This window comes from Harmonia axyridis, chromosome 1, assembly GCF_914767665.1.
Source record: "Harmonia axyridis chromosome 1, icHarAxyr1.1, whole genome shotgun sequence".
Taxonomy (NCBI): domain Eukaryota; kingdom Metazoa; phylum Arthropoda; class Insecta; order Coleoptera; family Coccinellidae; genus Harmonia; species Harmonia axyridis.
In genome coordinates, this window is record NC_059501.1 from 65,060,022 (window position 1) to 65,084,573 (window position 24,552).

General features: G+C 35.4%; 3 protein-coding genes across 3 annotated transcripts in view; 1 reads left to right on the plus strand and 2 right to left on the minus strand.

The window, feature by feature from the left end:
- Nucleotides 1-24,552, minus strand: part of LOC123670873 — a 221,384-nt gene that overhangs the window by 143,673 nt on the left and 53,159 nt on the right. The gene's annotated exons all lie outside the window — the stretch shown is intronic.
- On the minus strand, nt 1,006-4,519 carry LOC123673675 (zinc finger protein 271-like). The gene is made up of 5 exons (XM_045608273.1): nt 4,253-4,519; nt 3,953-4,134; nt 3,438-3,899; nt 2,694-3,219; nt 1,006-2,566 (listed from the first exon to the last, which is right to left on the minus strand). Exons 1-5 carry the CDS (start codon nt 4,389-4,391, stop codon nt 1,218-1,220), a joined length of 2,658 nt encoding a protein of 885 aa, XP_045464229.1. The 5' UTR covers nt 4,392-4,519; the 3' UTR covers nt 1,006-1,217.
- Nucleotides 4,768-6,243, plus strand: LOC123670872 (putative nuclease HARBI1). The gene is made up of 3 exons (XM_045604448.1): nt 4,768-5,239; nt 5,312-5,930; nt 6,015-6,243. The coding sequence occupies exons 1-3, from the start codon at nt 5,023-5,025 to the stop codon at nt 6,118-6,120; spliced, it is 942 nt and encodes a 313-aa protein (XP_045460404.1). The 5' UTR covers nt 4,768-5,022; the 3' UTR covers nt 6,121-6,243.

Here is a 24,552-nt window from a genome sequence, read left to right on the forward strand (position 1 = left end):
TCAAAAAGCTGACAAAAAGTATCCACGGAAGTAACCGCAACATAACCATGGACAATTGGTTTACTTCGATTAATCTAGCAGAAGAGCTTTTGAAACCCTCCTACAAACTAACAATTGTTGGAACTCTGAGACACAATAAGCGTGAAGTGCCTCCTGAAATGATAAATCTGAAACATAGGGAACTGGGAAATTCAATATATTGTTATGATGGAATGAAGACCCTGGTTTCAATCAAAACAAAAATAAATAAAAGTGTTCTGATATTGTCCACTATGCACGAAAGCTCAGCTACCTGCCCAGACACTGGAAAGCCAGAAATGAATATATTTTATAATCAGACCAAGGGGGGAGTTGATGCATTTGACCAAATGTGTGGTAGTAGTAGTAGAAGTTGCTCCAGAAAAACGCGAAGATGGCCATTATGTGTATTTTATGGAATGCTAAACATGGCTTGTATAAATTCATGGATAATTTTGGATCACAGTTTACAAAAAAGCGGTAAGAAAAAAATCTCCAGAAAAGATTTCATGATCAATCTTCATGAACAGCTCACGAAACCATGGCTAGAGGAGCGTGTGAAACTCCCGACTTTACAACGCTCACTCAAAAATTTGATAGGAGATATAATAAAAATTCCGCAAACACAGGATCAGAGGGAACCTGCCGTATTGAAACGTACAACTTGTGTCATGTGCCCGTCGAAAAAAAGAAGAATGACGTCAGTTTATTGTAAGAGTTGTAACCGAGCTTTTTGCGCAGAGCATCGTGCACGTTGTTGTGTTATGTGCAATAATGAAAATTAATTTAGTGTTTTTTTTATGTTTATTGTTAATAAATTGAAATTTGGAAGTATTTTGCATCATTTTATTATAAAAAAATTTCTTCGTTCAGTTGATTTTGATGATTGAATTTGAGATCGTAAAATTTACGAATGGTTAGTATTCACGGGAGTGCGATTTAAGGTTAGTATTCTAGGGTTAAAAAACAAGGTGAAGGTAAGAAAAAAAATTAAGTTTATTGTAATGTAATTGAACTTCTTCAGAATATCCTTCACAAAGTTTCCGTCCTAAAACTCCATACTTCATCTGCCAATGGAGTCCTTAGCTCCGTTGACTCAAACCTCCTCCTACACTCCAACAATCAACTTGTTTCTGTTGATTTGTAATTTTTTCCATTGCTCCTAGCTTCTTTCAGAAGATGATGTAGATTGTATATTATCAGATATGTATATGGACATGACTTATTAATTGCGATTTTTCCAAAAATACAGAGTTACACATATCGCATTTATTAACGCTTTTAGCATGTTGCATAGATATTTCTGCTAATTCCAGAAGAGGATCGATAATTTCATACTCCACACTATAATCCCGAACTTCAACATCTCTCTTATCTTCCGGTTTCGAAGGACTAATTATATTTGCATATTCCGAAGCTTCATCTTTAACTATTGTTTCTGAATGAAATTCAGGAATTTCATATAAATCAGGTGTTTCATAAACAATTTGTTGTTCACACTGTTCAAATTCTTGTTTGAAGCTAAATTCACCAATACTCTGTTCTTCTTTCAACTTTCTTGTTTTTTCAGTAATTTCTGCATCACCAATGTTAATATTTGATTTTCTCAAAGATATTCTTCTAGTCCTTTTTTCTGGAACATTATCTTTAATTTGTTCTTCTAAATCATCCAAACTTTCAGTATGGTCAGAATAAAGTTCTTCCTGAAATCTTGGGTTTTTCCTTCTTTTTCGAGAATTCCTGGGAGGAAAAGTTGCTATTGATGGCTTGCTGTGTTCTTGAACAGGATAAGTGACATTTTTCGTTCTTGGTCTGACACCTTCCAAAAATTCTCTCACAATATTTTTTTTATTTTTCCTTCCTCTAGTTTCAAATGGATTAATCTTCTTCGGTTTTTTTTCAGTATGTATCATTTTCGCCCTTGAAGTAACGACTGAGGTATTATCTCGCAATTCTTCTCTATTTTCCATTTCAGGCAATTCTAAAATTGGCGTTGAAGAATGTGACATTTCTTGATCGACATACATGTCCTCATATTCCACAGAATCATGCTCCGAAAGAGTGTTTCTCATGTCCTGCGGCTGGTTAATATCCATGTCTATTTCATAGTTGGGCATTGTCCCGCTTTGCCGATGATGCTCATCTTCTTCGTTCTCCTCTTGAAAGTCATAGTCATCTTGTTCTTGAACCTTTTGGCTTTTCAATTTGGATCTGCGATCGTATTTTCTGGGACCGGCTTTGGGTTTTCTTTTCATTGCAGTATTTATATCGCAATGATGAATCACATGCACTATTAAATCCTGGGATTCGGAGAACATGTCCGAGTAGATGGTACAACGAAACGGCGTCATACTATCAGAACAACTTGGATCAGGGCCCGAATGGTGCGATCTGATGTGCTCCCTTAAGACAACCCTCTGATTGAAAGCTTTGGGACAAATGACGCATGCGTAAGGTTTCTCGCCAGTATGAATCCTTTCGTGTTTTCTGAGAGTACCCTCATCTGTGAAAGCTTTGTGACAAAAACTGCACCCATAAGGACGTTCGCCTGAAAATTATATCGAAATATTAATCCATTTTTGAAATGGTCTGAATGAAATTTTGCTAAATGTTTACAAAACCATCCCCTCGTGTTTTACACCGTAAAAACTCATTCCTGAATTAAAGTTATTCACCTGTATGTATCCTCATATGTATTTGCTGAGAACTTCTGGTAGCAAATCTTTTTCCACACTCTTGACATGAAAATTGCTGATCTGATAATTTACCAATGTTTTTATATCTGTTGGTCGTCTGATCATGCACATTATTCATTAACGATTCATCTTTGTGTGACAGCAGATGTTTTTCTAATCTGGATATATCATAAAAAATCCTTGGACATTTGCGACAGTGTAAACCTTCTTTTTCGGGATGTTGTTCTTTAACATGTACGGCACACGTTTCTTCATCTATAAAATTTTCTGAGCAAACCATGCAACTGTATTCGAAACCACGAGCATGCTCCTCAGCATGAGCCAAAAGGTCAAGGGGTTCTGCGAATATATATAATAAATCAGGTGTTTCATATACAATTTGTTGTTCACACTGTTCAAATTCTTGTTTGAAGCTAAATTCACCAATACTCTGTTCTTCTTTCAACTTTCTTGTTTTTTCAGTAATTTCTGCATCACCATATTTGATTTTCTCAAAGATATTCTTCTAGTCCTTTTTTCTGGAACATTATCTTTAATTTGTTCTTCTAAATCATCCAAACTTTCAGTATGGTCAGAATAAAGTTCTTCCTGAAATCTTGGGTTTTTCCTCCTTTTTCGAGAATTCCTGGGAGAAAAAGTTGCTATTGATGGCTTGCTGTGTTCTTGAACAGGATAAGTGACATTTTTCGTTCTTGGTCTGACACCTTCCAAAAATTCTCTCACAATATTTTTTTTATTTTTCCTTCCTCTAGTTTCAACTGGATTAATCTTCTTCGGTTTTTTTTCAGTATGTATCATTTTCGCCCTTGAAGTAACGACTGAGGTATTATCTCGCAATTCTTCTCTATTTTCCATTTCAGGCAATTCTAAAATTGGCGTTGAAGAATGTGACATTTCTTGATCGACATACATGTCCTCATATTCCACAGAATCATGCTCCGAAAGAGTGTTTCTCATGTCCTGCGGCTGGTTAATATCCATGTCTATTTCATAGTTAGGCATTGTCCCGCTTTGCTGATGATGCTCATCTTCTTCGTTCTCCTCTTGAAAGTCATAGTCATCTTGTTCTTGAACCTTTTGGCTTTTCAATTTGGATCTGCGAACGTATTTTCTGGGACCGGCTTTGGGTTTTCGTTTCATTGCAGTATTTATATCGCAATGATGAATCACATGCACTATTAAATCCTGGGATTCGGAGAACATGTCCGAGCAGATGGTACAACGAAACGGCGTCATACTATCAGAACAACTTGGATCAGGGATCTGATGTGCTCCCTTAAGACAACCCTCTGATTGAAAGCTTTGGGACAAATGACGCATGCATAAGGTTTCTCGCCAGTATGAATCCTTTCGTGTTTTCTGAGAGTACCCCCATCTGTGAAAGCTTTGTGACAAAAACTGCACCCATAAGGACGTTCGCCTGAAAATTATATAATCCATTTTTGAAATGGTCTGAATGAAATTTTGCTAAATGTTTACAAAACCATCCCCTCGTGTTTTACACCGTAAAAACTCATTCCTGAATTAAATTTATTCACCTGTATGTATCCTCATCTGTATTTGCTGAGAACTTCTGGTAGCAAATTTTTTTCCACACTCTTGACATGAAAATTGCCTATCTGATAATTTACCAATGTTTTTATATCTGTTGGTCGTCTGATCATGCACATTATTCATTAACGATTCATCTTTGTGTGACAGCAGATGTTTTTCTAATCTGGATATATCATAAAAAATCCTTGGACATTTGCTACAGTGTAAACCTTCTTCTTCGGGATGTTGTTCCTTTACATGTACGGCACACGTTTCTTCATCTATAAAATGTGAGTGAAGAATCCGCAGTTCTCAAAGGTTTGTTCTTCTTGTTAATATAACCTTAAATGCAATAAGTCATAATGAGGAATAGTTTGAAATATTTATAAAAGAGATAAAGTTATTCAAGAAGTATACTTTATTCTATGAATTGTGAGTCTAATTCAAAATTGAAGATGTTATTCTTTGCTCCATTTTCATTCGTTACTTTAATATTCAATACATATTTGTCAAACTTTTTCAGGCCTTCTATTAACTTGGCTAGTTGAGATCGTAAAATTTACGAATGGTTAGTATTCACGGGAGTGCGATTTAAGGTTAGTATTCTAGGGTTAAAAAAAGAAAACGACTGCAACAGCTATAGGTAAAGGTACTCTGATTGTAAACAAAAACCGTAACCTGAAAATATATTACATTTATCAGCTGACGTCCACCAATAGCAAACGGAATGCAAGTTGTGAACTAGCCGCTCCTTTATGCTACTAGTTGTCACCAAATGACAGTTGCAGACTTCACTGGAATTAGTAAATCGACAGCCCATAGAATAATTCATCGAGTCAGTACTGCTATTGCCTCTCTCCATCCACTGCATATAACATTCCCTGAAACTCAGAAGAAAATTCGAAGAACACAGACTGAATTTTTCGGAATTGCAAGCTTTCCAAGGGTTTTGGTTGCCATCGATTGCACTCATGTTAAAATTAAAACTCCAGGTACGTCCTTCTTTCCTCCTACAGGTAATGATTCTTCTCCCATTGTTTCATTAAATTTATGTTATTTTTCAGGTGGTGATAATGCAGAGCTGTTTCGTTGCAGAAAGGGTTACTTTTCACTGAATATTCAGGCTATATGCAATGCCAAACTTGAATTCACAGACATAGTTGCGAGGTGGCCTGGAAGTAGTCATGATTCCACCATATTCCGTAATTGCTATCGGAAAGCTATGTTTGATAATGACAGATATGGAAATGCTGTCCTAATAGGAGATAGTGGATATTCCTGTACCAAGTATTTCATGACTCCTTTTGAAAATTGTTTGAACCCTGCCGGACAATTATACAACGAATCTCAAATCAGAACTAGAAACCCTGTGGAAAGAATGTTTGGAGTTTGGAAAAGACGCTTTCCTGTATTATCGTTAGGTTTGAGAATCGATTTGGATAAAGTATTTCCTGTAATAGTGGCAACGGCTGTACTTCATAATGTCCTACGAAGACGTGGGGAAGATGTCCCACCTTTTGATGCTGAGTTTGAAGCCAACCTACCAGCACCATGGGATGTTATAATAGCTCAGGGAGACATGGGACAAAATCCCATAGCAGTCTTAGGTCATCCATTGAACGAGAGGAGAGTTTACCCTGAGCACCGAGAAAGACGTACTATGGTTCATCAATACTTCACAAGGTTTGTGTCCGGCCTGAAGATTATTTAACATTATTGGCATTTCTATAATAGCAGAGCAAATGCTAATTAATATGTATATTTCAGGCTGGTAATGCTAGAGCGACAGCGCATGGAAATTGGAAGGGTTGTAGTGGAAGAACATCAAGAGATTGCGGAAGATCCACGTCCAGAAGTGAAGCAGGATCAATAGGACTTAACACATTGAAAACAGCTGAACAAAGAAAAAAAAACAGCCACAGCCAGCAATTTTTTTACTAATTTTTGGGTCAATTTCATTAAAATATGACTATATGTTTAGGCTCAATATTTCCCATTCAAAATACACGTAGTAAACTTTGTTTTTGTCTTTTATGAAATTTATTGCAAAGAATAATTTATTGATATGTTTGATTGAAATATTATTTAAGGAGATAAACTTGTTAAAAAAAATTAATAAGTTAATAAAATTACTTATATAGTTTTTTTTCCAAAATGTGTGGTTTTGTGAAATGGGATAATTAAAGCTCTGAAGTACAAAATCGACTTTAATTGTATAACAAAACTCAACAAACAGGAAGTCAGTTAATAACGTTCAAAAATAAAATGTGAAAATTTTTTACATACATACAGTCAAAAATCATTAGAGGAAACCAATAATTGGGGTTAGATTGAACAGTACGCTCGATGCAGTGTGCTGGATCTCGCCCTTTCAATTATTTCTATAGTTTTGTTGTTTTTCATTAAATTAATTGAATAAAGACCTTTATTATTATTATTATTATTTACATTCAAAAATATAAATGAAAACCTTGTTTACTTATTAAAGAAGTGAAAAATAAATAATTTCTTATACAAAGGCTACATAAACATAACCAACAGGAACTTGGCTGATCACAGTAAAGAGCATATACAGTAGGGCCTCGATAATCCGGACTCTCGCTTGTTCGGTGATCGCTGTAATCCGGCCGGGCAATGGGGCCCGGCAGCGTTGAGCGTATGCATTATTTGCCGTCAGTCTTTTGTTTATCGCCTTTCGTGTAATACATACGTAGTGTCAATTAAGTGCGCTCGCTAACATCATGGCGCCGCCACGTAAACAATAAAAAACAAATTACGGATTATAGAAATGTTAGATAAGGATGATAGCTACCCTGTCATTGCTCGGAAGTTTGGTATAGGCAGGTCAACTGTAGGCGACATAAAGAAAAACAAAGACAAACTCTTGAAGTTTGTTAGCCTAACCCTAACAGAACGAGGTCCAGGTGTACGAAAAACACTGAAGAAATCGGAAAATCCTGTTTTAGAAGATGCTTTGTTTACGTGGTTTTTGCAACAAAGGCGATTGCATGTTCCTGTAAGTGGTGATATGATTTGTGAGAAAGCTCGAATTTTTCATCGCCATATTACAAACTCCAATATCAGATTTAACCTTCCAGCGGGCGCGGTGTCTTAAAATTTACGACAAACACATATAATTGCTTCTCCCACTCTAACGACTTGTTTGAGAGCAAAGAGGTTCGAGGTATTCCAGGATCAGTACCTCCCAGAACTTCAGGCGTGCGGTCCGTGCTCAGAAGTGTTTTATATCCAAATATTCGGGAAATTTTCATTGAGCGTAAATTTTACGACACGCGCCCTCACAGGTGAGTTTGTGGTGTAAACTGTCTTTTTCGTTTTCATTTCGAATTTATTTCTATATTTTTGTTATTATTTCAGCTAAATAAAATTTCATAGTGCCTCATCATGGGAAGTAAGCCGCTTACACAAGAGGAGCTAGAACAAATGTGAAATCCCGAAAGAATTCTTGCCAGACAAAAAAAGAAGACAAAATGATGGATTCCTATGTACCTCGGAAGAATAAATCCGTGATATTACTGTCAACATTTCATGACGACGACCAAATGGATCCAGACACCAGAAAGCCCCAAGTTATATCAGACTATAACGGAATCAAAGGTGGAGTGGACACCGTCGACAAAATGTGTGCTGCGTATTCTGTCTCTAGAATAACAAAGAGATGGCCGTGTGTAGTTTTCTACTCTCTAATGAATATAGGAGGCATAAATGCTCAAATTTTATACAAATTTGCCTGCCCAACAAAGGGTTGGCATTGAGCCTAATGAAAGAACATCTCATCTCTAGATCGACTCTGAGACATTTACCCCAAGACATTAGATGTTTCCTGAAACAGGAAACATCTTTTTTTTTTTTGGAAGATTTATTTCTTCAATTTCTTCTGTTGCTTCAACACACTTGTTGAACCAGCAGAAGAAATTGAAGAAATAAATCTTCCAAAACGAGGTGTATGTCGGGTATGTGTGATGGAGAGGAAAAGAACCTCAGCATCGATGAAATGTTGCCGTTGTCAGTCCTTCACTTGCAAAAAACATGCTTCAATCAATGTGGTTTGTCATGATTGTGAAGATGAGAATGCTGATTCTGAAAATTAACTCGTTAATCGAATTGTTATGAAATTCATGATTTTTATGTTCTGGATGAGTTTTTGTTTATTGATTAAAACTTTATTTCTTCCAAAGTGATGTTGAATTTCATTTTTCATATGACCACAATAATTCCCGAACATGTTTATGAAGAAAACATAATTCACTGGATGACGCAAAATTTACGACAAGCGCCCGCTCATGGAAACTCAAAGGGCGCGCCCGCTGGAAGGTTAATGCAAGCCGGGGATGGTTAGACAAATTCAAAGAACGCCACGGAATAAGACTTTCATAAAAATGGCCGGTGAAAAATTGTCAAATGATGAAGCCGCTATCGGACCATTCCAACTAGAGTTACAGAAAGTTTTTAGAGAAAAAAAATTAACAGCGGAACAGGTTTACAATGCTGACGAATCTGGTTTGTACTAGCGATTTTTGCCAGATCATATATTAGCCTCTGGCAATGAGCAGTCGGCTTCCGGAAGGAAAATGATGAAGATGAGAGTGACATTCATGCCTTGTGCAAATGCGGCTGGAACTCATAAACTTCAATTGCTTGTTGTCGGAAAATCAAAAAACCCACGGGCATTTAAATCAACCCGTCTTCCTGTTTGTTATCGTGCACAAAAAAATGCTTGGGTTACGAAAGACTTGTTTCTTGAGTGGTTTAAAACGGAATTCGTTCCCGCGGTCCGCCGCCATCTTTTGTCAGTTAATTTGCCTCCTCAGGCACTGTTATTGTTGGATAATTGTCCTGGGCATCCATCAGCAGATGAACTTGTCTCTGAAGACTGCCAGATTTTTGCAATGTTCCTTCCACCTAACACCACGGCGTGTATACAACCAATCAGGAACGTTATACAGAATGTGAAGTTAAATTACCGCAAATCACTTTTGGTTAACTGTCTTGCATTATGTTCTGAAAACCTCATGGACTCGTTAAAATCGATAACTTCAAAGGACACAGTTTTTCTTTCGGCTAATTGCTGGGCCAATGTTAAGACATTGCTAAGTTATTGTTTTGACGACAAAGTGACCACTGTAAAGAGGAGAGGCAAAGATGGGTCAAGGAATGATTTACCTTGCCCAGAAATGCTGGATTTCTACAACACATGGGTGGTGTAGATTTAGCTGACCAGAGTATTGGTCTCTACGATCTTGACCGAAAGTAAGCTAAATGGTGGAAAAAAGTTTCCTTCAAACTTCTGATGACATCTGTTCAAAATGCCCACATCATGTTCAATGATTTACAAAGGAGAGAAAAATCGCGATTTTTCTGATTACTGTAGCCGTAGCGGAAGGGCTGATATCATTAGGCAGAGAAAAGGCTGCAGTAAAAAGAAAATCTGCTGTATCTTTGGGCCGCCCGTCAGCAAAAAAAGCAAAAATGTTCAACGTTGGTGATGATTTACCAACAGAAGGACCCACTCGCAGAAGATGCCAAAGATGTTCTACACAGTTCATAAAAGAAAAACGAACGATGACTATTTGTCAAAGTTGTAATATACCGTTATTCAAAACGTGTTTCACCCCCTTCCATTTGAAATAACAATATGTATCTTATTTTTGTTTTCTATTTTATTTTTGTTGAGTTTTTTGTATTATTTCTCTAATAAAATGTTTTATTGATGTCTATTGGGTTACTATTGCCCCATTATAAATGTCTGACTGGGACATAAATGTCCCATACAAAATGACGGTTTTTAGTCATAAAATTGCTATCGATAATTTTTTTTAACCAAAACTATCCCTATTAACAAGAAAGAATCGAAAAACTCCTTTCCAGCTTCATAAAGAAAAATCGACGTCAAATAAAATCCCATACAAGTTTCTAAAGAGTCTACTTGTTAAAATATAACCCAGTTTGTACAGAATACTTCGAATTCGGTCTTTCTGCGACCCTAGGTATGAAAATTATTCGCGGCAACGTAGCATGAGCTCATATGTAGTAAGTAACTTGGTTGTTTATCAACTTCTCCACGTGGTTGCTGTGATTTTGGTGTCGAAAATAGAAATTCCAAGCATCTAAACATAACTAGTAATCGAATTCGCTTAAAATGGTCTGAATCTGAAAAATAATATTAGGTAACTTTGGAAAAAATCGATGCGGTAGATTTTTGAACATAATTTTATTCAAATATTCCACAAGAAAAGCTTTGGATGGCAGACGGAGGATGGGTGCATTTTTTCAATTCGATTTTGGGATTTCAGAAATTTTAAAACGCAAATATACGGGAATTCCAGAGGAACATTATTTTTTTTTTTCAATGCAAGGATGAAATTATGAAAGCTAAGTGAAAAATATTGTATTTCGTTATCATCTAGCAAAACATATTCTCATTCTGATTATGTGTTCCCAAGTTGACATGAATTGTGTTTTCATTTCGAATTCTTCAATTTCAATCTTTCAATATTACGAATTTTTCTCTAGACTTGAAAGAATCGATATCGTATAACAACCTTCTTTTTGATAATTTTTTTTTGTACTGATGCCAATACATACACTCAAAACTGTAGGGGAGTGGGAAATATTTTCAGAACGTTTCTTTACTAAAATATTATTACACAGATTTCTTTCTTTCTCATAAAATATTACAAAATGAATGGAAAATATATTGAAATTAATGAACCTTCAATTCTTACTTTCATCGGTATGGAATCTTGGAACATCAAACAGACAATAACAGGTTTGAAGAAAGTCATGTCAAATTTATATAAAAATAGTTTTTTCAACAACGTCACTGATTGGGTACAAGAGAACTGATGGCAATAAAGTGGAGTTTTTTTTTACAAAATAGGTTAATAAGATCTTCATTATTCAGTCCATTGAAAGTATTAATCAATAAAGAATTGCACGATTCTAGCCTGGTAACGTATTAAATGAACGAGATACTAGTCTCAGGTGTAAATGAGCCACTTTAGCTTTCGCCTGAAATGCATTTAAAGGATAATATATCATCATTAAAGGTAAAGCCTTTTATTTCTTTCATGTAGAAAGTTTTTTTTATGACGATCTATGAAATATTCTCCCGTAGTCGATTAAAGATCAAATAACCAATGCCATATACTGGTCGACACATGAAGATTCGAGTCCTGCTATATTTATATGCGTTAAAAGAGATAGACGGTGTCTAGTGAAACACATAGGAGCAGACTCATCTAATTACTTCAGGAACATGTCAAATAACCAGTTTTTTTATTAAAATGACCTCTTAGAAATCTCTTAGGCATTCGTCGTATTCCTTACGGGCAACATCAAAACATAAATCGTCAATATATTTTTCGAATAATCTATGCAATTCGGGCGTCTAGAAATTGAAAAGTTGTGGACTCAGAAATGAAACCTTTACCAATCTAGGATCGTGCAAGCCATTATGTTGATCTCTTATCTGAATTAATCTTTAATTAAATACCTCTGTAATATTGAAAGCAATTCCCCGTTCAATAACCAATCCGACCAATCTGCTTAATAGCACTCATATGATCTTATCAGATCCAAGAGGACACACAGAAGAAAGTAGATGTATATCGGTTATTCGTTCTGATAAGGCATAAGTTCTCCTTCCCCGACAGAAATCAAATCGTATTTTCGGAAGCATTGACCTGATTTCAAACAGAACAAATCTCAAATTTTGATCATTTCCACATACACCTTGAGTACACATAACAGAGATCGTGAAAATAACCAGAATATCAAACGCGAATTGATAGGAAAACTTAGTTCAAGCAATACCTAATTCTATGTTTTGAGTTGAAATGATGTTTGATATTTTTCTACATTCTATATAATTTGTCTGATAGTTCCCTACGAATTGAAAATTGCCACCGAGCTTATGGAATTACTACACTTAAATAATATAGGCAGCATTTTAGAGATAGAAAGTACCAAGTGAATTAACCAATTTGATTTAGGGCAACCTATATTACTACTCCCTTGTCTGACGAAATATTTCATTGTGGAAATTTGAAGAAAATTAAATCCTACCTTTTGAGACAACTATGCGTTAGCATTTATGAAAAGTATTCTGTATGGTGGTATTAATCGCTGAGCAGCGAATATTTGTGACAATAACATCACTAAAAAAAAATTTCACGATATATATTAACCATGCGTAGGGCGCGGCCGATCTGACAGGCACAGGCTTTGGTATAGTATATCCAAAGTCACTTGGAGGAAGCCTGAATATTTCAATTATACCAGGGTTGTCCAAGTTTTCAGAAATTCCTTTGGAATTTATGAAAATATTGCTATCAATACTCTCGAAAAAACCCCGGTATTTAGCAAATCGTCTTGGAAACAAGAATGTCCCGATTTGATTGATTTTATTGGCTGAATATTTCCCCTCGTATTCCCCTTTCCACTTGGAGAGCGTTTTTGGTTACACTCATTGGCTGCATCTATCACTTCTTAATTACTTTCTAATAATTCGCATAGACCAGTGTAGTCCATAGGGGTATTATTGAAATGCATTCTTACGTAGTTTTAGTTCGTTGTGTGACTGATGCTTTTAATGATTTTCAAGGCTGGTCACATCATTTTATGTGGAACTGATGGCCCCAATGAAAGAGTAATTGAAAGTTTATGTACGAGATCCTCTTCAATTTTAGAATCCCCACATGAAATAACCATAAAACCATAAAAAATGTTCTCTCTGTTTACTCAATTAAACAAAGACACTAGATAACTCAGAACTACATTTACCTCTTTTGCCTCTCCTCTTTCTCATGTTTTAGATATGAAATGTTGGAACCAGTGAGCTGTACTGATCTGGCACAAAAATGGGAAAAAGAAAAAAAAAAGAAATAGAGGGAATCAGTAGGCCCAAGCCATTTTGGTCATTTTGTCACCTAGACATACAAAAAAAAGAAAATATAGTACAACAGTTGAACTGAATGAAATGAACTTTATTTTCTGGCCTACGGTATGTTTTAGACAATAAAATCAAACAATAATTGAATATTGAGAGCAGTCACTGGAATTTATTAAGGAATATCAGTTTAATTATTTAAATAACTCCAGGTGTAGGTGATTCTGCCTTGGCAACATTTTTGGGAAGATCCCTTCAAGAGAAAGATCAAATGGATGCACCAGAGCATGAATCGAGTAACAAGGAGAGGTTGTTTAATTCAATTTTAAAAGGGCATATCGGCAATCCCGTTTGTTTAGAAATTGGCTCCACCTATTTGACTTATCCGTTCTCTTTACTGTGTTGTTCGTTTTTGTTTTCAGGAATCTAGATCATATGCAAGATGTATTGCGTCATATAGAACAGGGTGAGTTTTTACAAAAACTCCAAAAGGAAATTGATCTGGAACATTTTACACGGAAACCTTGCTGCAAAACCATTTTGGAAGCCTTACGGAGTTCAAAAATATTAGAAATGGCAACAAAGCATGAACAAGGCACAGTTTCATGGTTCAATGAAAGAAAAATGACAATAACAGGCAAGTAGAATCAGTTTAAAATCCACTTCTAAATAAAATCATTAGCAAATTGCTGGAATTTAAAAATATCTTTATGCAGCTACATGAGATGACTATAAAGTAACTATGCATACCTTCAAAAAATTTTTCTCACAAAAGTAGGGATTGGATATATTTCTTTTTTTTTGTACCTATGTATATAATATCTATTATAAGTGCTTTCCAGCCAACGTCAGGAGCTCCTCGGTACAGCTCCGAAGCGCACTTCTACTGTTCCAGTAAACAGGGCTTCGAGCCCTCGCGTTACCTTCCCCTTTCCCCTGACGCACCCACCCCATCACAAGATTTGATAAATATCTGAAGAAAATATCCACTAATCCATTGACACAAGAATCAACATTTGATTTAGAAACCGCTTGAATGCTATTATATCGCTTTTATCTGAATATAATTCAATACAAACAGAAATTGAGTGCCTAGAGCCCGATGATGTAGATGTACATGATTTAGAACGGGATGAATTCGAAACTATAGTATATTATTTCACAAGGAGGAGAAGTGTCACTTTTCATGGCGAGCTTATGTTTCCCCGCCGAACGGAGTGAGGCGGGGAATTTAAGCGAGCCATGAAAAGTCACTTCAACTCCGAATGAAATATGCTATTTTTTTTCAAACGTTTTGTAATTCATACAATCAAATTCTGAACAAAATCGTACGAAACTATATCAGATTTGCACAGCTCTCATGGTTACATTTCATCATTTTATGTTGGTACTTCCGACTCTCCGTCAGCCGTCACGGATTTATCTGTCACTTCATCGTTTATTTTCATTTCTGCTCAGAAGTCAAGTCGTGAACAATAAGAAATACAATATCTACTCTACATCTAGTAATATCGGAATTCCTGGAACTTTCCTAAATAGAAATATATCAAGTAGATCCTGTGTTATCTCGAACTCATCTAATAGTATAGAAGAAGTTGTATCATAAAATGGAAGGTAGAATCAAGCAAAATTATTACATCTCGTATGGCTCTACTATTTACATTTATTTTGCAGAACTGTTGAACTCTCCAGGGTGAAAAGATTCGAAAATACTATTATGTACAATCCACACATAAGTATTTATATATTTAATAACTGGATATCCAAAAGGATTGAAATAACTAGAAATATTTTTGATGAAGAATATTGTTTACAATGTTTTCTTTACGGATAAGTTATCGTAAAGAATTGATGAAATATATTGTAACATAACTAACCTAACGCAGATATATAATTAGTGTTCAGAATAAATGATTGAGAGAATTATAATTCTCATCAACAATATGAATGCACTTATATTTTTTATTACTAAAGAAGAATTACTGCAATTGTGCTAATATGTGATTTTATGAAAATAAATGAGATTTGTTTTGATATATTTTATTCATTCTATAATAATTTGAAGATTGAATGAACTCTCAGTCCATATTTTTGAAAGTACAATTATTGAAAACTTTGATTGTTACATTAGAATGCATAATATATGCCTGCATTGAATGATAATCCAGGTATGAAGTGGTTACGTTTGTAGTACCTTTGTCAATTGTATTTATAATGGGAACGTTCAAAATTTGACTACTCGATGCAAGAATATAGCTAGCCAAAATTTTAGCAATATCCAGTTTTTTCTGTGCTGCAGTTCTACATAACTTTCAGCAACAGAAGAGCTCTTCCATCCTCCATGTCATTTCAAGGATATTATATTTTCTCCTTTATTCAGCAGGTGAGAGGTAGATAATTATTTATCGTTATACTGCTCAACTCGATTCTTCTGAATGCACCAGAATATCTGATAATTAATATTATCTGCAATTTTGTCCCAAAATTATGGTCATGTCCTGCCAAAATTCAGATAAGATAAGATGTGATAATATTGAGGATGATATACATATCTTGACATCGAGGAATTCAAAAACTTTTCTATGTCTTCAAATTCTAAAACCTCAGATTTTTTTGGAATATATTTTCTTGACAAAGATTTCAATAAAGGTTGTCATTTCGAATAATTCGATTTCGAAAATCAATATTATGTTATCGGTTGAGTACCTATACAACAATACAACAAATGGGTTTTCTCTTCCACAAATTTGACCACATTGAGCCATCAACTTTTGAACATAATTCTAACCGTCCATTACTATATGGTTTCAATTTTCATAATGCAACATTAATCAATTGTACAATATAACTTTGGTCAATAAAAATGACGTTTGAATTAGAATTATTCATTCTTGTCCTTAGTAACCAATTAATCATTTCCTTAGCAACCACTTTTCCCTCCGCCGGAGGGAAAAGTAGAACTTTTCGATGATCCTGTCAGTCGAGAAAAGACGTTGTTATTGTACGTTTGAAAAAAAAATATTTTTCCGTTGTTTCTCTAGCGAAAATGAAATTGTCTAAGCCCGTAACATCGACCGCCAGTGTCGTATCAAATCATCCTATGACAAATGTAAAGCTACCTGACATTAAATTGATAGAATTTAACGGTAGTTATGACAAGTGGACACAGTTCCAAGAAACATTTGATGCTCTAATCAATCAAAATAAAATGCTTACGGATATTCAAAGGTTTTTCTATCTACAAAGTTCTCTCAAGGGTGAAGCTGCTCAAATAATTGCTTCATTGGCCAACTACAAAATCGCTTGGGACTTACTTCGGGAACGCTATCAAAATAGGAAAGCTATTATAAATTCGCACATAAAGGCAATTTTTGAATTACCGAATATTCCTAGAGAATCACACTCACTCTTGAGAAAATTCTTAGATGAATTTCAAAAACATTTTAGATCCTTGAAGGGCTTAGGTGAAAATGTTGATGAATGGCATACTATTTTGATATTTCTACTCAACTCCAAATTAGATTCGTCAACCAGAAAGGAATGGTAAATCTTCATTAATGACAATAATACCCCTAAAATTGAAAATTTCTTATCATTTCTCACTCAACGCTGTTCTCACTTAGAATCTTTGGACACAAAAGCCTATACATCTTACCCAAATAATCTATCAAACAAGAAATCTAGAGAAATTCGTTCCTACTCTCATTTATCCACCAAAAATAATCTATGCCCATTATGCCATCAATCTCATTTCATTTATTCATGTGAAGAATTTCTAGATATTCCTATAGAAAAAAGATTTGCTGAGATTAAGCGTCTTAGGTTGTGCTCGAACTGTTTAAGACCTGGACATTCAAATTATTCCTGCAGATCAAAATATTCCTGTCGGTTTTGCCGGAAAAAACATCACACTCTCCTTCATGATAACTCGAATGATACCAGCAAAACTCGAATCAATAATCAACCCTCCAGCAATCAGTCTCATACTCATCAAGAGTCCAATTTGCCCACGGAGAATATTTCCGAAAATTTTTATACTCATTCAGTGGCATCTCAAGTAAGTCATTGTACTTACACAATTCTCTCCACTGCAATTCTTAATATTTTAGACAGAAACGAAAAAACAATTAAATGCCGAGCTCTACTGGACAGTGGCTCGCAATCAAACTTTATTTCCAAAAAACTATTCGAATTTAGGTTCTACCTCTGTAAACATACCGATTTCCGGTTTGAGTCAAAATCTCATTAACATTTCCAAACGAGCCATAATCCGAACCCAATCTATGTATAATAATTATACCTTCAAATTGCCGTATCTCATAATTGACAAAATCACCGGCCTTACACCTCAACAGAAAATACCTCTAAGCCATTTCTAATTTCCAGGCAATATCTGTCTTGCCGACCCAACATTTCATATACCTTCTGATATTGACATGCTCCTAGGTGCTGGCATATTCTTTGATCTACTTTCTAGTGGACAAATCAAATTGGGTAAAGGAAACAAAGCTAGGCTGGATGGACCTTTGTCCATCCTTCCACCCGCTTCCACGAACTATTCTTTTCTATCTACGTCAAAGAATATACAGTTACAAGATTTTTGGCAGATCGAGGAAAACTTTGCAGGTCAACAATTCAGTACCAAAGAAGAAGCTGAGTGTGAATCTCATTTCTCTGAAACCTTCACAAGAGACAATACCGGAAGATTCACAGTTAGTTTACCCTTAAAAGAAAATTACCCCAAATTAGGTGACTCTGAAGAAATAGCCATCAATAGATTTCACGCAATTGAAAGAAAACTCAATAAAAACCCTGAACTCAAGGCTCAATATTCTGAATTTATCGCTCAATATGAAAATTTATGTCATATGACTATACTAACTCAAATAGAAGCTACTCTAAACTCGCGTCCTCTCGTTCCCTTATCCTCTGACCCCAATGACCTCGAGGCGATCACTCCAGGACACTTCATCATCGGAGAACCATTGAATGCCGCTCCTCAACTCAACGTCGATGACACTAAGTTTCATCACTCCAATAGATTTCAGCACTTGCAAAAACTCGTACAAAGTTTTTGGACCAGATGGAGAAATGATTACCTACATAATCTCCATCAAAGAAACAAGTGGCAATTCAAGAAAGAAGTCCAAGAGCTGATAGGCAGACTCGTACTTCTCCGTGATGAAAATTCCTTACCTCAGCAGTGGGCCTTGGGAAGAATCACCTCTGTGCATCCCGGGACAGACAATATTGTTCGTGTTGTCAGTGTCCGTACCAAGAACGGAATTGTGAAAAGAGCAATTTGCAAAATAAGCATCTTGCCAGTGAATTGACTCTCATTCATCTAGACCCATTTTTTACTTTCTTTTTATTTTAATTTTTTTATTTATCATTAATTTATTAATAGCATTAAGAAAACTTTATGTAAACCTATTTTACCAGACCTGATGCTATTCTTTTCTTGTGATTTTTTGTTTTTTGAAAGTGGATACTTTCAAGGCCGCCGGCATGTTCGGTACTGAAGATCTGAGAGGTATGATATGATTTCTATATCTTGAGTCATTACATGTGATTTCTGTTTTGTTAGGATTCGCTTCCCAGTGATTAGTTCGAATAACTGTTGGACTTACACGAAGAATCCTTTTCCCTCGAACAACAACTGAGAGGTATAAATTCCTTTTAATTTTGTGAACAATATTTTATTGTCTTTTATTAGGGTTCTAGTGTCTGGTTGAAGTTGAGGAATTCTAGTGCCTGATTGAAGGCACTAGAATTCCTAGTAGAATTTGAAAAATTCTAGTGCCTGGTTGAAGTTGAGGAATTTTAGTGCCTGGTTACGTTCAGGAATTCTAGAGCCCGGTATATAGTACGGTTCGAGTTCATGGTACATTATTTTCTGGTATATGGTCGTGAATTTCTGGTGCAGTTCTGGTGGATGATACATTCTGATATATGGTACAGTTCAATAGGGATGCGAATACCGGTTACTTACCAGTCGCGTTACTTTCGCGAGCGCTCCAGAAAAATACCGCTCCAAAATACCGCGATTTTGTAACTGTGGTTACAGGAAACGAAACCGTAGACGATTACGAGTTGCGACTAGGTAGAGGACCAACTCCAGCGGCGGAGGAACGAAGGTCGGCACCTTCGTTCCTCGCTAAGTAGCGAGACGGTCGGTAGTTAGGAATTTGGAATTCCCAACTTGGGACTGTTAGGTGAATCTTCGGACCGATTTCATTGTTGATTGAGGTTGTACGTGATTCTATGCTATTGTGTAGGTTCCTCCAGAGAAAGTATTATGTTTTATGATCTTGTTATTACAAGATCATAAAACAAAATACTTCTTTGGTGACTGTCGGCTGAGTATAACTACAACTTAACAAAAGTTGATAGGATCTACAAACGACACCTCAATAAAAAATACGACACCTCATAAAAAATACGACACCTCATTGAAAATAGGTGGTGTAAATTTCAGTTGGAATTATACCATTATCGGGTATACCTACTATTCTGTTATAATCATTCTGCACTTCTTTCCCAATTCCCTGTAAAAATGTAATTGAAAAACGAAGTAACGATGTAGAAACAGTTGATAGAAACAACTAACACCTGTTACCGAACGCCTCGTGACGTTTATCTATGCTCGTGACTCACATTTCAGTTCCATCCGTCAAAGTTCGGTGCAGCTACGCCGTGACTATCACTACGTTACTGAGGAACCGGTTACTTTACGTTTTTGGAACGGGCGACAACGCTCCTATAAAATACCGCTCCAAAATCGCGGTATTGAAATACCGTTCCATCCCTACAGTTCAAGTGAATGGCTCGAGTAGATGGTACATTCTACGTATTGAGATCTCACCTTTAAATTTGCTGTCAGCCTTCAATATTGATTTTGATTCAGGTAACCAGTGCTTGCACTGGCTTTAATGAGTATTGTATTGAAATTTAACTTTGGAAGTAACGATTTAGTGTACTGATAGTAAATCAATCATTTAAATAGAAGATAACGGTTTTGATTAGTAATTTTCTTTTCATTGATAGTTATATCAAAATATATTGACTAAAGGTTGTTTCATGCTTATTATATACTGTGGAGATTGTAAACAGTTTGCGGGGAGGTGCACTTCACTAACTGTCCATTTATTTTTATTTTAACAACTATAATACTTGTGTATTCCTTCAGGATTTGTGACTTGAATTTATTTTTACCTTATTCAACTAACTATTTTATACCAGCCAGTCATAACAACCACTGTACTTGTGTATTCCTTAAGGATCTGTGGTTGAGGTCAATCTTATTGTTTAACTTGGTAATTTTGTCTGGTTTATTATTTGGTATAGTTAGAGTTTGTTGAACTCCGTTTAGGTTTAGTTTCGGTACTGAAATTTGAGGTTTAGCCTAAGCAAAGTGTAGGCTGATATAAGGCTTGTCTTCTGTTTTCAGGATTAGGTGTTGTTATAACTTATAGGAAGCCCTTCTGGCATTTGTTTAGTGTTAGGTGAAGTTTTTGGGAAATCTTCTGGCTCTTGGTAACTTAGAGAATTTTTGTTCATTGTTTATTATCAACCACCGCAGAAATTTTAATTTTAATTAAACGTTTGACACTGAGTAGTCGATGGTAGTGATACTGAGCAGGAGTTTTCTGATGAAGATGTTAGTGAAAATCTTACTGTTGGACCTCACTTTCTTGGTAAAGACAAAATAACCAAATGGCAGAAGCATATACCCCCAAGAAACTTAAGAACGCGCTCTGAGAACCTACAAAGTCATTCGCCAGGTGCCAAACACATAACTTAAAATTTAAAAAGTTTGCTGGAAATTTGGCAATATTTTTTCAATGATGCTATGATGAACCTCATTGTTGAGGCAACAAACAAACGCATCAGAAAATTGCAAGCAAATTATAGTCGTGAAAGAAATGCAAAGGAAACTAACTGCTCAGAAATTCAGGCTCTTATAGGATTACTATATTTGGGAGGTGTGCTGAAAAGTAGTAGAGTAAATATGGAGGAACTGTGGAACAGTAATGGTACAAGAGTTGAGCTTTTTCGATTGACAATGTCAATGTACAGATTCAAATTTTTGCTACAACATATAAGATTCGATGATGTGGATACAGGAGAAGAGAGAAAACAGTTGGATAAATTATGTCCAATTCGAGGATTGTTCGAACCATTTGTCTCCAACTGTAAGCATGCTTATACGCCTCTCAAATACGTCACAATAGACGAAAAATTGGAGGCATTTCGGGGAAGGTGCGGTTTCAGGCAGTATATTCCCAGTAAACCGAATAAATACGGCATAAAAATTTTTGCACTTGCAGATAGCAAGTCATTTTATACCTGCACTTTGGAAATATATCTGGGACAACAGCCTCAAGGTCCCTTCTTTGTGAACAATTCTCCATCCGAAGTGGTGAAAAGATTATGCGAGTCCATAAAAGGAACCAAGCGAAACCTGACCTGTTGTAACGAAGTCTGATTATTCCAATAGGAATGAACATAAATATTTCAAAAACTTGTGTTTCAATCACAAACTTGTGAATTGGGGAGTGGAAAAAGCGAAACCATATTTTTTAGGGGAAAGAAAAAAAAATATTTATTTTAAGACACTCCCACCTGTTGAAATCTATCCGTAAAAATTGTTTGCATAGTAATTTCATGGACATGGACCATGTCTACTGCTTTTCTGATATGAAAAAATATACGATATTGATCAAAGGAGTAGAACGGGAAAAGCTTTATTAAAATGGACCGATAAATATCTCAATGCAATTTCTTTTCGAAGTATGAAAGTGAAGTTATTGAGTCACAGTGTTTATGTAATGAATGTGAATAATAATTCACAATTAGTACAGGCTCATTGAAAGGATATTCAACAAATTCCCGGTTCTATCCCAGTAGAGTGAACGCAAACAAAGTCGTTGTCACCCTCACATTTATTAGGCATTAAATCCTTCATCCTGGCTTAAGATAAACACCCCAGGGTGGTTGGCACTGTCGATATCCCACAATAAAACAACTAGGGTCAAATTTCAAGAGAATTGGACAGGATGTCAAAGCAATAAAATTTAGTCGCAAAAACTCTAGGGAGGTTTAAATGGCCAAAAAAAAAAAAAAAAACTTCGAACATAAAAATCTGTTCTATTCGGAGGGACCACCAACGGTGGTGCGCGTCCAAAATGATTTCCAATTTAGGCGGTACCAACGGTACAACCCCATGTCAATAGTACATAACATGGGGTGGAACCAATAATCTAGGTACATAAGGACAATCACTCTGATTGGACGAAAGGAAAAAGAAGAAAGACGCTTAGAAAAATTTGGTAGAAGGAGGGTGACGATTATTCAACGATAAAAACAACAGTTTTCAATTCGGTAGTCAGTTAGAAGTTCGAGGGTAGAGAGTTAGAGTTGGAGTTAGGGTTCAAGTGGAAGTTCGGGTTCGGTTCGGAAGTTAGAACCAAAAGGGGAATTCGGCCCTGAGTTCAAGTTCGATCTTAAGTTGAATAAAGTTCAAGTTAGTTTGCGGGAACGGTTTCAGGAAAGGTACAAATAGGGCATTTGTTGAAAGGTTTATTTGAACAGTGATTGTGATATCCAGGGTAAGGATATTTAATTTAATCTTATATATATTGTTTGATGATTTTTCTCCTTATAAAAGATTTACCAAAATAGTCCAAGATTGTCGAAGGTTATAATTTTTTCTTATTTACTCTTAAGGTGTTTGCCATAGGCTAGTAATGTGCAAATTTTATTGATTGTATTTTTTTTCATTAATTATTTCAATCCATCATTAAACTTTGTTATTCAAAAATACTTGGTCTCATTCAGTGAAACACCTCCTCGAAAAAGATCAAATATAAGACTTATCCTAGTGCATAAGCCGGACGCACGAAAGATTCTTTCATAAAAGAGAAATTGTGTTAATTTCAACTATACTGGCCAGAACTATAGAAAGCCGCTCTTCTAATAAGTTCCTTTTTAAACATTAACACCCAACTACAGGCCAGTTTATTACATTTATGTTGCCATGATAGCCCTAAGGACTAGTGAACTCGACTCATCAACAGCTAAAAATACTGTGGAAACCATGAATAACTTATTTGATGCTTTGAATATAACATGGTTCAATTCAACAAAACCGTGTATAAAAGTAGAAGCGGCATTGAAACTTAAATAAATGTATAACATGAATAACAGAGACAAAAAAATTGTATATCTACGAATTCATATAAGAAGAGATATCAGACGCATTAGGATTTTTCTGTTTTGAAGACCCATGCTCGCACCATAAACAATTATCTTGAGACGGGATGGTCAAAAATCTGTCCAAATAAGAAGTTCGATCCTAATTATATCGAAACCTGATGAGAAAATATGTCAATCCATTACCTCAACATTCACTATTTGAAGATTCTAGTATAAGGTAATTTTAATCTTTACCCTCAATAAATATCACTCTATAACCCCAACATAAACACCCCACCCCACCCCAAACATAATTTAACATGACTTATTTCAATGATAAATTAATTTATTTTCAATTGAAAATTCTTCAACTAAGGACTCTAAGAGGAAGATAATATTAGGGAATAATAATTAAAACTTAAATTAAAAATTATAGGCATATAATTGAAATAAGTTGAAAGTTCAGGAAAATCAGGATTCGCTTCTGTTTGAAACTCAAATTTCAATTAATGAGGATATGGTTGTTCAAGTTTTTCTGGGTAAAAAGAAGTTGAATTTCAATGATTTGAAGTGGATTCTTCCTTTCGATTTGAAATTGAGCAGACGGTCACAACTAGAGAACATGTTGGCAAGATTCAAGGAAAACTTTAGAAGTGATACCGACATATTTTTTGAATCATTTAATTATCTCATGGAGAAAAGTTTAAAATATTTGGTCCTAGCATTAACTGTATCGTGTGAAAAGAATTTACCGCATTCAAAAAATCTCGAAATTTTAATCGATCAGTTAAGACAGATCACTCTAAAGAAAAATAGATATTCTTCATCGACCATTATTATGACTTTTCTGATTCATACAACTTCCCACTCCACGTATGAACTTCTGAGAGGTTTTTTCATTTTACCTAATAAAAGATATTTACACAGAATATCTTCTGGCCTTAATATTTCCCCAAATAATGATATCCATAACAATAATTATATATCAAATATATCCTCAAATTTAACGCCTAGGGAAAAAGTTGTTGTTCTTTTGATAGACGAAATTTATATAACACCAAGATTGGACTATCGCTCCAAAAATTTGATTGGCTACGCTGCCAACAGAGATAGTTTGGCAAAAACTGTTTTGGCATTTATGATATCTTCAGCTTTTGGGAATTTTCATGAAATTGTAAAATTAGTTCCAGTTGACAG